Raw genomic sequence first — 13212 nt, forward strand, 5'->3', positions numbered from 1 at the left:
TAATTTTTTATTTCTATATATAAAAGTAGAATATAGTATTCTTTACACCTTAAAGAGATTTAAAAATAGAAATTGAGTAAAAAAAGGGATAGAAATGTCGGAAATGCTAAAAAGTCGTCTGATATTTAAAGATCTTTATTTCAACAGTAACAAATCAACAGATATTCTTTTACAATCGTTACTGTTGAGATGCAGATGTTTAAAAGAGTTGACGAATTTTTATCCTCTTCTCTTGTATCGCTAGAAGTACGTATAATTTTCATAATCTGCATTTTAAACTTAGACTTACGATGAGATTCTTCCTGCTTGGTCATAGGTATAAAAAGATAATATCAATTGGATCTTTTAAATACCATTGTATTTTTCTTCTGCCGCGGCGAATGTGTGTACAGAAAATTACTATGCGAATTATCTAAGCGAGGATTCGTAGTTATCACGTTTTGTACAATATATATATACGTTATATATATAATGATACAATAATGATGACAATAATTATAAGAATAATAATTAATTCATCGACAATGATAAATGGTGAAAAATGACAATGACGATGCTTTGTGATGAACAATGACAAATGACGTACGATGAAGACAATTAATATTAAATGCCTGAAATTTTCTCTTCATCTCTCGCACGCACACATACGCTCTTTTTCTGTTTGTCTCTCCCTGTCTCTCCTTTACTAGTTCCACCTCTTTGGCTTGTGTACAGTTGTGACTGTTCGTATATAACATAAATTATTAACGTTATTATTTTATTTACTATATCAGTTGTGTATTCATGCAGTCCATCTTGTGTGTCTTTGGACCTTATCGTTATCGTGATCGAGCATCTCGGAGTTTCTCGCTGCGGAACAGAAATCGCGCGACCACAACTTACTCGAACATACTCGCAGTTTTACATTTAATCATCGTTCGAACGCAAGCTTTTAACGATTGCTTTGATCAATTCAATAATTTAAATTTACATATTCGTGTTTTTGACTCAAGGTAACTATACGGTTAATTACATCGATCGTGTTTTTAATTTATTACATAAAGACGCATACAGAAAATTGACAAACCAATGGTAACTTATTCGTAAACGTAAAATGTCTTCGCGATATTAATTATCTTTTCCGTTCGTGATAATTGCTTTACGTTGCGTAGGATTAATTAGGAAGATTCGTACGATATTTGTCTAATATTTCGCACGCGTTCGCAAAATTAGTGTAAGTTTAGTGCTAATACGGTTGAGAGTTAATGATGAAATTTCAGAAAATATCCCAAGCGAACGCCGGTCTCGCCGAAATTGTCGACGGTCGCAGGTGTTGCCGGGGTCGCAGGTGCGTCTATGATGCGGCGGCGCGCCTTTGCTGTATTAAGCAAGCTAATTAAAAATAAAACGAAATGACGAACAGACACACCGGGAGATTTCTCCGCGAACGGACGCGTACGGGGTCCTCCACTTTCACCAATAAATAATTATACCTACTTAATGACAGTGTGACACGCACAATATAAAAATTAACGGATCGCGCTTTTCAGCCGATCGCTTAATCACTCGATCGAAGATCGTATAGTCAGGGGACTAAAAAAAACGGTACGGGATAAAACACGCGCCGCTTTCCGCTGGACCCGTTATGTATCGCTTCAGTTATTCAATACCGGCGCAAAAAAAAATATAATAATAAAATCCGGCAAAATATTTCGGTTCTTGGCGCACTCTCGGTCTACTTTGTACATAAACTCACGCGTCCTTTCACGGTAATTAAATAATAACAATATATTCTATATAATACAATAATAAATTAATTGTTAAATTATTATGCGATCGTTTCCATTTACGTATATATCGATACATAACAGATTCATGAGCATCTTCGCTTCAGATGTCCAGGATCGTGATAAACTCAACACACTTGTGACTCATTGGCTTACTTTTTTTTTAACGAATACTATATACCGTAAAAAAGCGGCAGGCAAAGAGAAAGTTTGCCTACAGAACAGTTCCGTATCAAACAAATTTTCAAAGTATAGAGAAATGTACTCTACAAATTTTATATCTCTAGATGACTTCGAGAAAGATGAACATTATACACATACTCGACATATATACTCGACATATCGTAATTTTGCGGTAATATATTCATTTAAATACACATCACAGAGTTATAGAGAAACTAAAGTAGGAACGATTACGATATGTACGATACGAAATTAAGCTAATGAGTTTAATCATTGCGCTCCATCGTAGACTTCACGATCCTCGATCGCTACGAACAAACATAATATTCGCGCATATCCATTTGCTTTAAATATTAACATGCATGGATGCACACACACATACGCAATTGTTACACGCACTCGGGCGGGATGCGCGTCGCCCTCTTTTAAATAAAACAAAAAAAAAGAACAAAAAAAAGAAGATACAGTGACCTAAACTCGAGCTTTCGAACGCGGATCGAGTGGCAGAGCGTAAATTAAAGTCCAGATAGCTTCGAGCGAGACGCTGTTTCCCGGTGTTGTTTTTCTCGTTTCTTTCGGGCTCACTGGACACCCGGATCGGAAATCCGATGACGCTTTTAGAAGGGTGACAGATGTGTGTTGATAAGAAATTTCGATTCCGAAACGACTTTGACGTTTGTTTGTTGAAGTCCGTTCATGATGAGAGAGCGTTCATGAAAAGAGCGAGCTTCAATTATTGCTCGGACGCTGAAAAAAATTTCGAGGCGAATCCTCTTTCGCCGGCAACGCGATATTGTAGCGCGTCGATATAATGGCAATTCCTGAGTAAGGCTCACTCATATGCACGCGTTTCCCCTTCACGGTTTCAATCACGCCATTAGATGTACATATAATGCGACGAAGTATCATCGCCAGAGCACTTAGGTATACACATTATGCGGGTCATTTAGGCGAGGGATTTCGGACGACGTATTATTTATTCCCACATTCGAGTTACGAGCGTGTGTAAATAATTATGCGTCGCGCGTGCTCTTTGGCATCGTCATTTAACCCGACGGTGGATTAATAAAATGGAAATCATACGCCATAAATGTTGTATGAAGTCTCTAAATTATATGTTTCCCCGTTGGATGTTAATAGCCAACGGATCGACACCTGTTCGATTTTCCTGGGGGAAAGCGGCTCTTTTTGGCGGGGGCCGTATTTCATCGATGCATAAATTATCGTTAACAACGATGGTAATTAATGGGAGCTCGAATCGATCGAGCGTTATGAAAGGTTCAGACCACTTCAAAAGAACTCAAATCATTGCCGCATTTATGAAGCAAATCGAATTAAATATTTAACAAGACTGTATATGCATAACGAAAATCACGTTCAATTTATCGATATAAACTTAATAACTTTGCTCTGCATTAATAATTTATATTTATTTATGTAACAATAGAAGCAACGTTTATTGACTTATCGATAAATATGCGCACCGAAGATAAAAATCTTAATTTGCCCCGTTATTTGTTCGATAAGTTAATTAGGTAAGTTATTTCTCCAAGCATTAATGCATTTAATTCCCAATTGATCATTCATTTCAACCCGTTTTATTAGTTATTTTATGTACGAGTAAAATTGATGAAAGATGCTCTCGGTTTTGCACTATAATATAGAGTGTTTATTTTTTCGTCGGCAATTGGAAATACTTGCAGTTCCGTATGTGGGATACTTTCGACCATAATTGTCGCATCTAGAGCCGCTGCACGATACGGCCGCTCGCTGTTAGAAACCGACATTTTTGCTCCCCTTTTGCATTCTTCCGCCAAGTACACACTTGTCGACTGACATAGCCAGCCAACCGTCGAAGCTCTCCTTCGTCTCCTCGACTCTTTGAGCAACCACCTTTTTGGCGCTCTTCAACGTCCTCTTCTCGCTCTCTCAGTGTTCTCCTTAAAGCTCCTTAGACCCCTCGACCTCCTCCTATTCTTTCTCTCTTCTTTACGTCACCCTTCTTTCTCAGCGTCATCGGTATCTCGACCTTCTTTCACCGTCTTAAAGCGAGTTACATAGCCGTCATACTTTAAGCTAGGATCTGGCGTTAGCTGCCTTCGCGGGTACTAATTGACTAGCATCGTTAATTACTCTCGTTTGATCTCTCGCTCGCGCTCGATTCGCGTCCTCTTGGAGCTCCTTCCGCTACTCTTCGAAGACGACTTCTCCGTCTTACGCCACTCAGGCCGGCCGTGCCATATACCAGCACTAGAAATTACTTTCATCCTTGGTGCCACGAAAGATGCGATAGCAATTAACAATAATATATTAATAAAAATAATATAATAATATATTACTGTTTCATACTAAATCTTATGTATTATTTGGTATCGTACGTTATCGTTTATTACACTACAACCAGTGCAACATAAATAATAATACATTAGTTTGATCCCCGTCGAAACAAGGAGAAACCTACCGGGCAGAATTTCCAGCTTTTTTCCTCTCTTGAACGTTAAACGCGCTACCCTAAATCGCGTAAGTATGGGAAAATAATTTTCAGTCGTCGACTAATTGACGATTTTACATATTTCACCTCGTGGCACTCGCGTAGGGTTTCCCAGAGCCGAGGAAATAACCCAAAAAATATCGGAAAGAACTGGGTACTTCGTACACGTGGGATTCGTGAATAACACAGCTGTGTTCCCTTTTTTTTTTGCGAAAAATAAATATAGGATTTCGCGGAATATAGGTTTGCGCGCCGTCGCTATTAGGAATATGATAATATAATCGCTAATTAATTGTTACCCAAGAACACATACGTGAAATCAAACGTGTTTTTTCCTCTTCCGGTATATTTCCACGAGAAACGGCAGAAAAATGTGGGCATTTACGTTTAACGCGATTTATATAACGCGAATCGCGTTAAACGGCGGACTTTGAGAAAACGAAAGGCGCGCACGGCGCTAAGTCGTATTACAAAATAGGCAGTGCGTCGGGCTACCTCGACAAACGAGCAATTTATATAACTAAACATTTAGAGAGACACATACCGCAACACTATCCAAACTAACTGTACAGACTTTGGCTCGCAGTATTCGAACTTTGTTCAGCGTCGCGTTTAGCTTCCGATTTTGGACTTTATCAGTCACCGCGCATTCAACGCTAAATGAGCCGTCAGGCAAAGTTATAGACTTTCCATATTCTGCGGGGAACAAAGCTCTTCCGTAATCTCAGTTACTTTGATACATCACTCTCTCTTTCTTATAATTTTATAAATAAATTAATCTTTGTCTTCCTGTGTGATAGATGATAAAAAATGTATTTTTTATGAATTTATATCATAATACAATCCAAAAGGACTCGAATGGGGTTGTGTAATTGTGAAAGCAATTTGTAGTTAATTAACTTAATTTGTAATCGTTTAATGTAATGAAGATAATAGGCTAAATAAATATCCTCTGTCGGTGGAAATTAAACAATTATATTTGCGGTTAAACGCGCGGTGAAAATGCCCGTCTAGACGGTTCATCGAGTAGCCACGAATAAACGCTAAACATTATCGGAATACCGCGCGGCCATCATCGGTACAGTTATCGTTTAGGTCGCACGTCACGCGGGCGGCAATCGTACGATCTGATTCCGAAGACACGATGACACGATGATAAATTAAAGGTGAGGAACATATGTCTCGCGTGTGACTATGTACACTAAGCGTGTGCTCTCCCGAGAATGTGCGGCTCTTTCTCTCTCACTTTCTCTCATCGATTTAAATACAATATGTATATTTGTATATGTATATACTTACGACAACGACGCGAAACGACTAGACTGTGATCCGACTCGAACTCTCTTCTTCCCTTCCTCTTCTCATTTTTTTTCCTTCTTCGCTCTGTCTCGCGCCTCCCTCCTCTTTACTTACGTGAAACGCTTCCATACACACGCAAAAACACACAAAGTCTCTATGCTATATACAGGTATTTACAATGGTTTACAATTAATGCGCGTTAATGATCGCGCGCGTAGGCAGATGCGCCGTCAGGGGGATTTTGCGAGAACGTTAACGAGCGGTCGTTATCGAAAGCGTGGACTAGCGACTGAAAACCGACCGACAGGATCGGTCGAGTGTTGTTTTGTCATAGGCTTGATCGCCGTTGCATTGCGCATTATTACATCCATCATGTAGAAAGCTCCGTGAGTGCACTCTCGCGAAAATCACAATCGCGCGAACGGCAATGCGCGTCGATACGAAGCGTAAATGCTGTTTGATTTATGTACACAATTAATAGTCCCAATGCTTATCTCGAAATATTATCTTTCTGCAATATTAAATAGTGTTTCTTTACAATGATACAGTACGCGTTTCGACGATATTGCGTTCAGAGGCGTGATTCGATTTTCGCGAGCGCGAAGTTGAAAGTGTCTTCCTTTTTTTAATTTTTTGCGCAAGACTTTGTAATGTAATACAATGACACGGAAAATATGCAACGGCTATTTGGATGAATTTTTTTATGACTTGGTGAATCTGCATTCCTATGATCGATCTATCTATGCGCGATAATGTATATCCGAATATCAGCGAATTTTTGTTGCGATTTTTGTTTTGGTTCATAAATTCTTCGCGAAATCACACATATTATAAAGAATAATACATAAACTCGGTAATTGTACACATTTGTGAAGCATGTATAGAAAACAGTAGTAACGCCAAACGATTACAAAAGTTTGAGAAATACGAAATAAATTCTAATTAATTTAGGAGAGCTTCGTGGCAACTCGGAGCCTCTCCACTACAAATGGATCTTCCAGCAGATATAATAATGTATATAAAAAAAAACGATTATTATATATATTTCATAAACAATACTCACATCGTTTTCCATGAATACTTCACAATTATTTGCGCGATTCGATTAGCGGTATTCTAACGCACTATCGTCGAATTAGTGATCAATTAGCAATCTGCTCTCTCCTCTGTAGATTTTCTTCGCGGCTAATCATTCATCTCGATCGAAAAAATCTCCCACCGGCACGAGCTCTTCATCATCAAGCTCGACGCATTCCGCTCTTCTACGTTTCCGTCCACGTCCACGAATTCGTCTCGCGAGTCGAATGTTTCGAGAGTTACCAATTTTCTCGACCGCGGTTTTTGTTTCACATCATCTTCGTACCTCTCCGTCGCGGTCATTTGTACAATGTTTCATCGACCGCGAAGGATCCATTAAGTCCTCCCGTTTCCTCTTTACCTCTTCTGTTGCTTTACTTCGCTGTTGTCCAATTTCTTTCCCTCTCACTCTTTCTATCATCATCTTCTTCTTCTTTTTCTTTCTTTTTCTCGTCTCCGAGCAAAGAAATTTCTTCAACAACGCGACAAAGGACAGTGAGCGTTTGTCCACACAGTCGAGTATGATTCTTTGGTTTTTCCGAGGACGAATGCGGCCAGCATTACGCGGAAATAAACGAATGCCATAAGAGAGAATTCCTCTTGCAGCTTGTTCAGGTTCGGATAGAAATGCCTCCTTCCTGAAGGATTTTGCGTTTTCCGAATGGCCGACCGGCCTCGTGATGCAGCTTGATTCTTTGGTTTTTCTTCAGAATACGGAAGAATGCGCGACGACGGGATTGGACGACTAGTCTCGCGATCACGCGACTTCCTCTTTCCCGCAAACCGACGAAGAAGAATATTATTCGTAACCTTCCCGTACGCTGCTCCGTCGTTCTCTAGAACGACACGCGAAGACATTTTATCGTGGTTCAGGATGCTCATCTTGCAACAATAACGTTTCGTTGTCCCGCTGATGGCAAGAGTATGCGAGCCTAACAGTTTTTTTTTTTTATGATTACACCGCTCACAAAATCGCCCGCATTCCGCCGTGATGAAGTAGACCTGACGTTGCATTTAAGAAGCTTTCGCGGGATGACGAAACGAACGCGGACTGCTTATCGAACAGCAAAGATGAAACGTTTAATGAGGACATTCGCAAAATTTTTTCTTCCTCCGTGCTCCTTTCTTTTTCCGGAAGTGCATCGCGTTTGCTTTTACTGATCACTATCGCTTCCATTCGAATTTCTTTCCTTCCTTAGAATTTTTAATCGATAATATATTACATTCCCTCGCTCGTTTCTCGCTTCTTTTCGACAAGCGCTCTGTCGCGTCTCTCGACTGTCGCGCGCAAACAGGCCGGCTTGGAAGAAAATATATACTACGAAACTATTAGCGATCCTTTTCGCGCGGAAGGAGATCGAAGTCACGTTCTTTAAGAAGAACGACTGCTGACGACCCCATCGCGTAACTCTCGTTCCTTACGTATCCTTCACCTTCGGTGCTTCGGGAACGATTTAGCTCACAGTTCAGTGTGCCATCGAGAGTCCGCGATACTTGAAAATCTCCCTCGACGTTGCTCGACGATGACGGCGTCTCCCGTCCTTTCCTTCGTTTCTTCCTCTTCTTTTTCTTCCAAGAGCGATCAGCTTCGCGTTACGTGTGCCTCGGCTGGCCGTACGCGAAGCTGATCTCGCGTCATGGATAGTCGGGGTGCATCAGATTGTACATGATCGCGAAGATCGTGCAGGCGGCGTAGACGCCCAAGGCAACCCACCAGAGTAACTGCTCGTGCAGCCGCTGCTCGAAGTTCTTCAGTACCAAGAGGCCGATCGTTAGGCCCGCCAGGGCGCCCGTCAGATGGGCGACGTACGACACCGGCGGGCCCATCTGCTCCGCGGCGTACCTGTCGTAGATCGCGAAGCCCACGTCGGCGCTGGCTGCAATCAGAGATATCAAGATTTCCATACAAATTCCTTACTGCCCGTTTAGAATTGTTACGCGTGATTTCGAGCCTCTCGTTTCTTCACGCGTGTTTCAATTCAAACTTTATCCATAAACGCTCAATTTAATAATCTTATTTATTGAATTTTAAATTAAAATTATATAGACTCTACGTTTATTATTTTTTAAATTAGTAAATTTACAATTAACAGATACAAACAGATTGGTGAATTAATTTAAAACGAGCAAAGTAAAAAAATAAAGGAAAAAATGCTTTTATTGTGGCGTGTTCTCTCTTAAGATTCTTTCTGGTTGTCTGCCTTGAAAGTACCGATAAAAATGGCGCATAGTAAGGCGATAAGGAAAGCATGAGAGGAACAAGAAGAGAAACAAGAAAGTGAAAGAGAGTAGAGCAAAAAAAGTAAGAATGCCACGAAGAGCCGAGCCGACGGCGAGCTTTGAGAAGCTCTCGAAGTGTCGTCGAGAGAAGAGCTTTCCCGCAGCTTCCTCAGCGGCTTTTTTCTACGTCTGCGACCATCGTCGATGATTATGTAAGTTCGTTGTGCTCCCGTAAGAAATTTGCTTCTTCGTTAGTTGATGTAGAAATGGGTTTTGCGCAGCCTGGACACAATTGGATCATCTTTCGTCTTCCAAAATCTACTAAGCATTTTCACATCCTCTAAGAATTTTTTGATCTTTTTAATAAATGCAAATTATTATTATTAAATTATTATTTCTTTTAGAGGTTCTCTCTTAAACATTACGAGTAATTCATAAGATTTTATTTTTCTAGAAGATTTCTATTTTAACTAATATAAAATTATATTGTTCTTTAAAATTTTTATAATTATATATTGTACCAAAAAACTGCAAAAAACTGAATAAATAATTGACCTCCAAGTTAATTTTCGTTAAAATTAAATTAATATTATTTAAGTACAAAGAAGAAAAGATTTTGTCATCTTTTTACAAAGACATCACATTTCATTTTTGACATTTAGTAATTCTGCAATTGAGTTTGAAATTTTCATTAACAAGATATTAACTTTAAATTTATCAAGGCATTATAACTTTGAGAAAGTGTACGCATTCTGATGTACATCCTTTATACTGTTTTCTTTCTATTCTCAAACGCGATCTCTTTATGTCGTTGTTGCCGTTTAACTTGGATAGCAAGGTTGAGTTATACAACTCTGGAAGTAACAAAAGCTGAGCCCTCTCCAAGCTTTTCCGTCTATTCGCTCTCCTAACTTTATTTTCTCGACTGCAATCAGTATATCCATGAGTATATCCATTATATAATATTCGATTGTTGTGTCTTTTTCATCATAACGATATCCTTCATTTTTGCACCGATTCTATATGCTAGCTGTTTCTTTTCAACTTAATCTATAACCTGATTTTGATGAAATTGTTGGATAAAAGCTTAGTTAATATTAACTAGTTAATATTGAATTATACATTATTATATCTGAAGCACTTTTGGTAATTTGTAAACCTCATCCACTTTATTATTAAAATTGATTATTGTCAAAATATATGATTACTCTATAAACTTCGTTTAATAATTAATTATACGCCATCTCCATCTAAATATTACATTTACTTATATAATTAAAATTAAAATTTTCTCATCGCGTGAAAATTTATTTCATTTTCTTCAATTTTCTCCGTCTCCTTTTTTCATCGAGATATAGACTCCGGAGCCCTTATTGTTCCATAATCTTCGAGTATCGCATCTCTTCTTTAATTTTCAATCAAGCTTACTCAGGCGCTATCTTGATGACTCAATAAACACGAGTGACGACACCGTGCTTGCTTGAAAATTTGACGGAACGTTCTTCTAGCGGCAAACAATCCCAACGTCGGCGAAAATTCTCCACGGCGATCACAGCGCGAGCACACCTATCTTTTAATTAAAACTTCAGAATAGCGACGGCTTTCGTGGCTCCTCTCTTGCGCTTTCCAGCTCCTATCGCGGGCGGAAGGAAAAAACGAGGAAATTGAAATTTCAGGAGAGGTACCGAACGAAGCGTGAATAGAGAAAATCGGACTAGGTGACAACGAACGAAAGTGAATGCAATCGCGAAAAAGATATTAAACGTTACTGTTCAGTAAAAGTCCTTAAAGAATAAGTCTATTCTTAATCGATAAATTCGAAATTTGTGAACGATTCTATTAGGTTCGATTAACGATATACCTATAATTAATCAAATTTTCAAACTCGTTAATTAAACGCAATCATCGACATTTGAAAATGTTTCTAAGATATAAAAATTCAAATCCCTCTTGAATCTCTTCACAGAGAGGTCTGATTGCAGTTGATAGTGGCGCATTTTCTTCGCGTCTTAAGACGTTGTGGGAGAGAGATACCTCGCCACGTCGCAGACTCCTGCGACAGGCGTCATTTGCATTCGCGGTTGAACGGATGACCCGCTTCCATGTCGTGAGAGAGCGCGTTTATCGATCAAGCTTTACTTCGCTCGTCAGGCGCTCGCGCGCTGGGATTACGATGTAATCCAAGTCGAAGCGCGTAGATCGGAACGGGCCCAGGCTGTTACTACCCGCGGACAGAGAGCTACGCGAATATATTGGAAACGGGGTATTGCGAGTAGTAGGAGATAGAGAGGGAGAAAGCAACGGCGGATATCCGAATCCGTGCTGACGGTAATCAACCCCTTAAACAAGGTTATTGAAGACTCGAGAGGCTCCGTCGAGGTGAATTTGAGGCGACTCTAGGGCCACTAGAACCAGATAATGCGCACGTACAGTGGCGGTCAGATTACGTGCTATACAGGCCCCCGATACTAGAGTTCTACGTCTTTGCCAATATCGCGCTATTATTACGCTACGTCGCCATAGGCGCCGCGTTCTGAGATTGTATTCTTGCTCGGAGAGGTCCGAGGCACTCTACTTTAATCCTTAAAGACGTGTCTGCAAATTTGCGACTCTAAAGGTCTTTGCTACTTTGTAAAGAGACTAGTGGAAAGACGAGATACCGTTCAGAAACTGTTCTCCTCAGCTTTTAAATATTTCTCTCCAATTTTTCATAACGAGGATTAATCCTCCTTTATCTACATCACAAGCGCGTTAGAATCTTTTAAAAATTATTTTCCATAGAGAGGATCAATTCTCCCTTATCTATATCGCTAACTTGTAATAATCATCTAACATCTTTCCTATCGCGCAATCATATTACTCGAAACAATATTTGTCACATAATATTATATACTGTAGTGACTTAATATAACTACTGATAATTTGTCTGCAATTAGTGAAGGAACAAAACGTGATTAATGTATCGTCGGCGCCAATGGTCAATCGTGACCGCTCTCGAAAGCAGTTCGACCGGAGATATTGAGCTGGCAGGTTGAAGGTATATAGGATTGGTTGCGCGGTGGTTGCGGGCCGACGATCGAGGGAAGTAGGGTCCACTTACCAATGACGAAGATGCCGATGAGCCGAACTATCCCGAACTCCATATTGTTGTAGTTGAGGAGGACGTTGGCTAGATGCGCCGCCAGAAGGGCGTAAACGCCCCCGCTTGCCCCGACGAGATACACGTCCGTGTCGAATACCGACGTGCCCAACGAGCCTGAAACCACAACAAAATATAACTTCTTAATAGCTTCTTAATTACTGCTCCAAAACATTTCATTCTTTTCTCGGATCGACGATTTTGCGTGTATTCCCATTTTTCTGAGAACGTCAGCAATAACAATGATTAATTGTAAAATCTGACAACCAGCACATAGCTACATTTTTAATTTAATGCTGAAAGTTCACGTGAAAATATTCCATTTCGAACAACCGTAAATTAAAGTTTCGTTTCTGTAACTAGATTACTTTTCACTTATAGCATAATAGAATGAAATGTATTTCAGCATTAAATTTGAAGAGTCTAGAAGCAATAAAAGTTATATTTTTACACATTATATTTTGCCACTATTATTCCACCTAGTCTCTCAATTCGCGAATATACGGAATTACGTAATTAACAAAATTTTTCGAAAAGAGAGAACCGAGCGTTCTCACGAAGTTGCGAGCTTTCTGTCGAGAGTTTCGGTCATTGTCTGTCGAATTGAGAGAAACGCTCGTTCTCGAACAACCGCGAAGTGCGGATAGAATTTTCCGCTTTCGCCGCCCTCAGCGAATAAAATAAGAATAATATTCGCTCTCGACAACTCAAAAGTTCGCATGGCTCTGCGCTCCAGTTTAACGACGCCAAAAACTCTCTCTTTCTCTTCCTCCCTCTCGTCCTTGCCATCACTCTTCTTCCAGTTCGTTCGAAAACATCTGTTGCTCCACATGTAATGTGGAAAAAGCTCGTCGCGGAAAATAGAAATTGGAATATAGTCTACGAGAGCTCTATACAGTTTCGGTTTCTGCAAACTTTCCTACTTTTCTTTTTCTCAATTAATCATAATAATAAATAAATTAAAAAACAGAATCTTAAAATTTCGCAATATTTTAAATGCTAGAAAACGCGCATATAAAATAGCAAATCTCTATTCT

The 13212-nt window shown here is 39.6% G+C and overlaps 1 protein-coding gene across 3 annotated transcripts in view; it reads right to left on the reverse strand.

Moving 5' to 3' along the window:
* Positions 1 to 341: 341 nt before the first annotated feature.
* The window catches only part of Stet (stem cell tumor), a 374089-nt gene continuing 361218 nt past the window's right edge, over positions 342 to 13212 (reverse strand). For all 3 annotated transcript variants that reach the window (XM_077407423.1, XM_077407422.1, XM_077407424.1), the window contains exons 9-10: positions 12137 to 12292; positions 342 to 8693 (exon numbers count right to left, since the gene is read on the reverse strand). In XM_077407423.1, coding sequence (XP_077263549.1) covers positions 8452 to 8693; positions 12137 to 12292 — 398 coding nt within the window. In that variant the 3' untranslated portion in view covers positions 342 to 8451. The remainder of the gene's footprint in view (positions 8694 to 12136; positions 12293 to 13212) is intronic.

The sequence above is a fragment of the Temnothorax americanus genome, unplaced genomic scaffold (assembly GCF_048541705.1).
Source record: "Temnothorax americanus isolate GAGA-0224 unplaced genomic scaffold, ASM4854170v1 Scaffold22, whole genome shotgun sequence".
In the NCBI taxonomy this organism is placed as follows: Eukaryota; Metazoa; Arthropoda; class Insecta; order Hymenoptera; family Formicidae; genus Temnothorax; species Temnothorax americanus.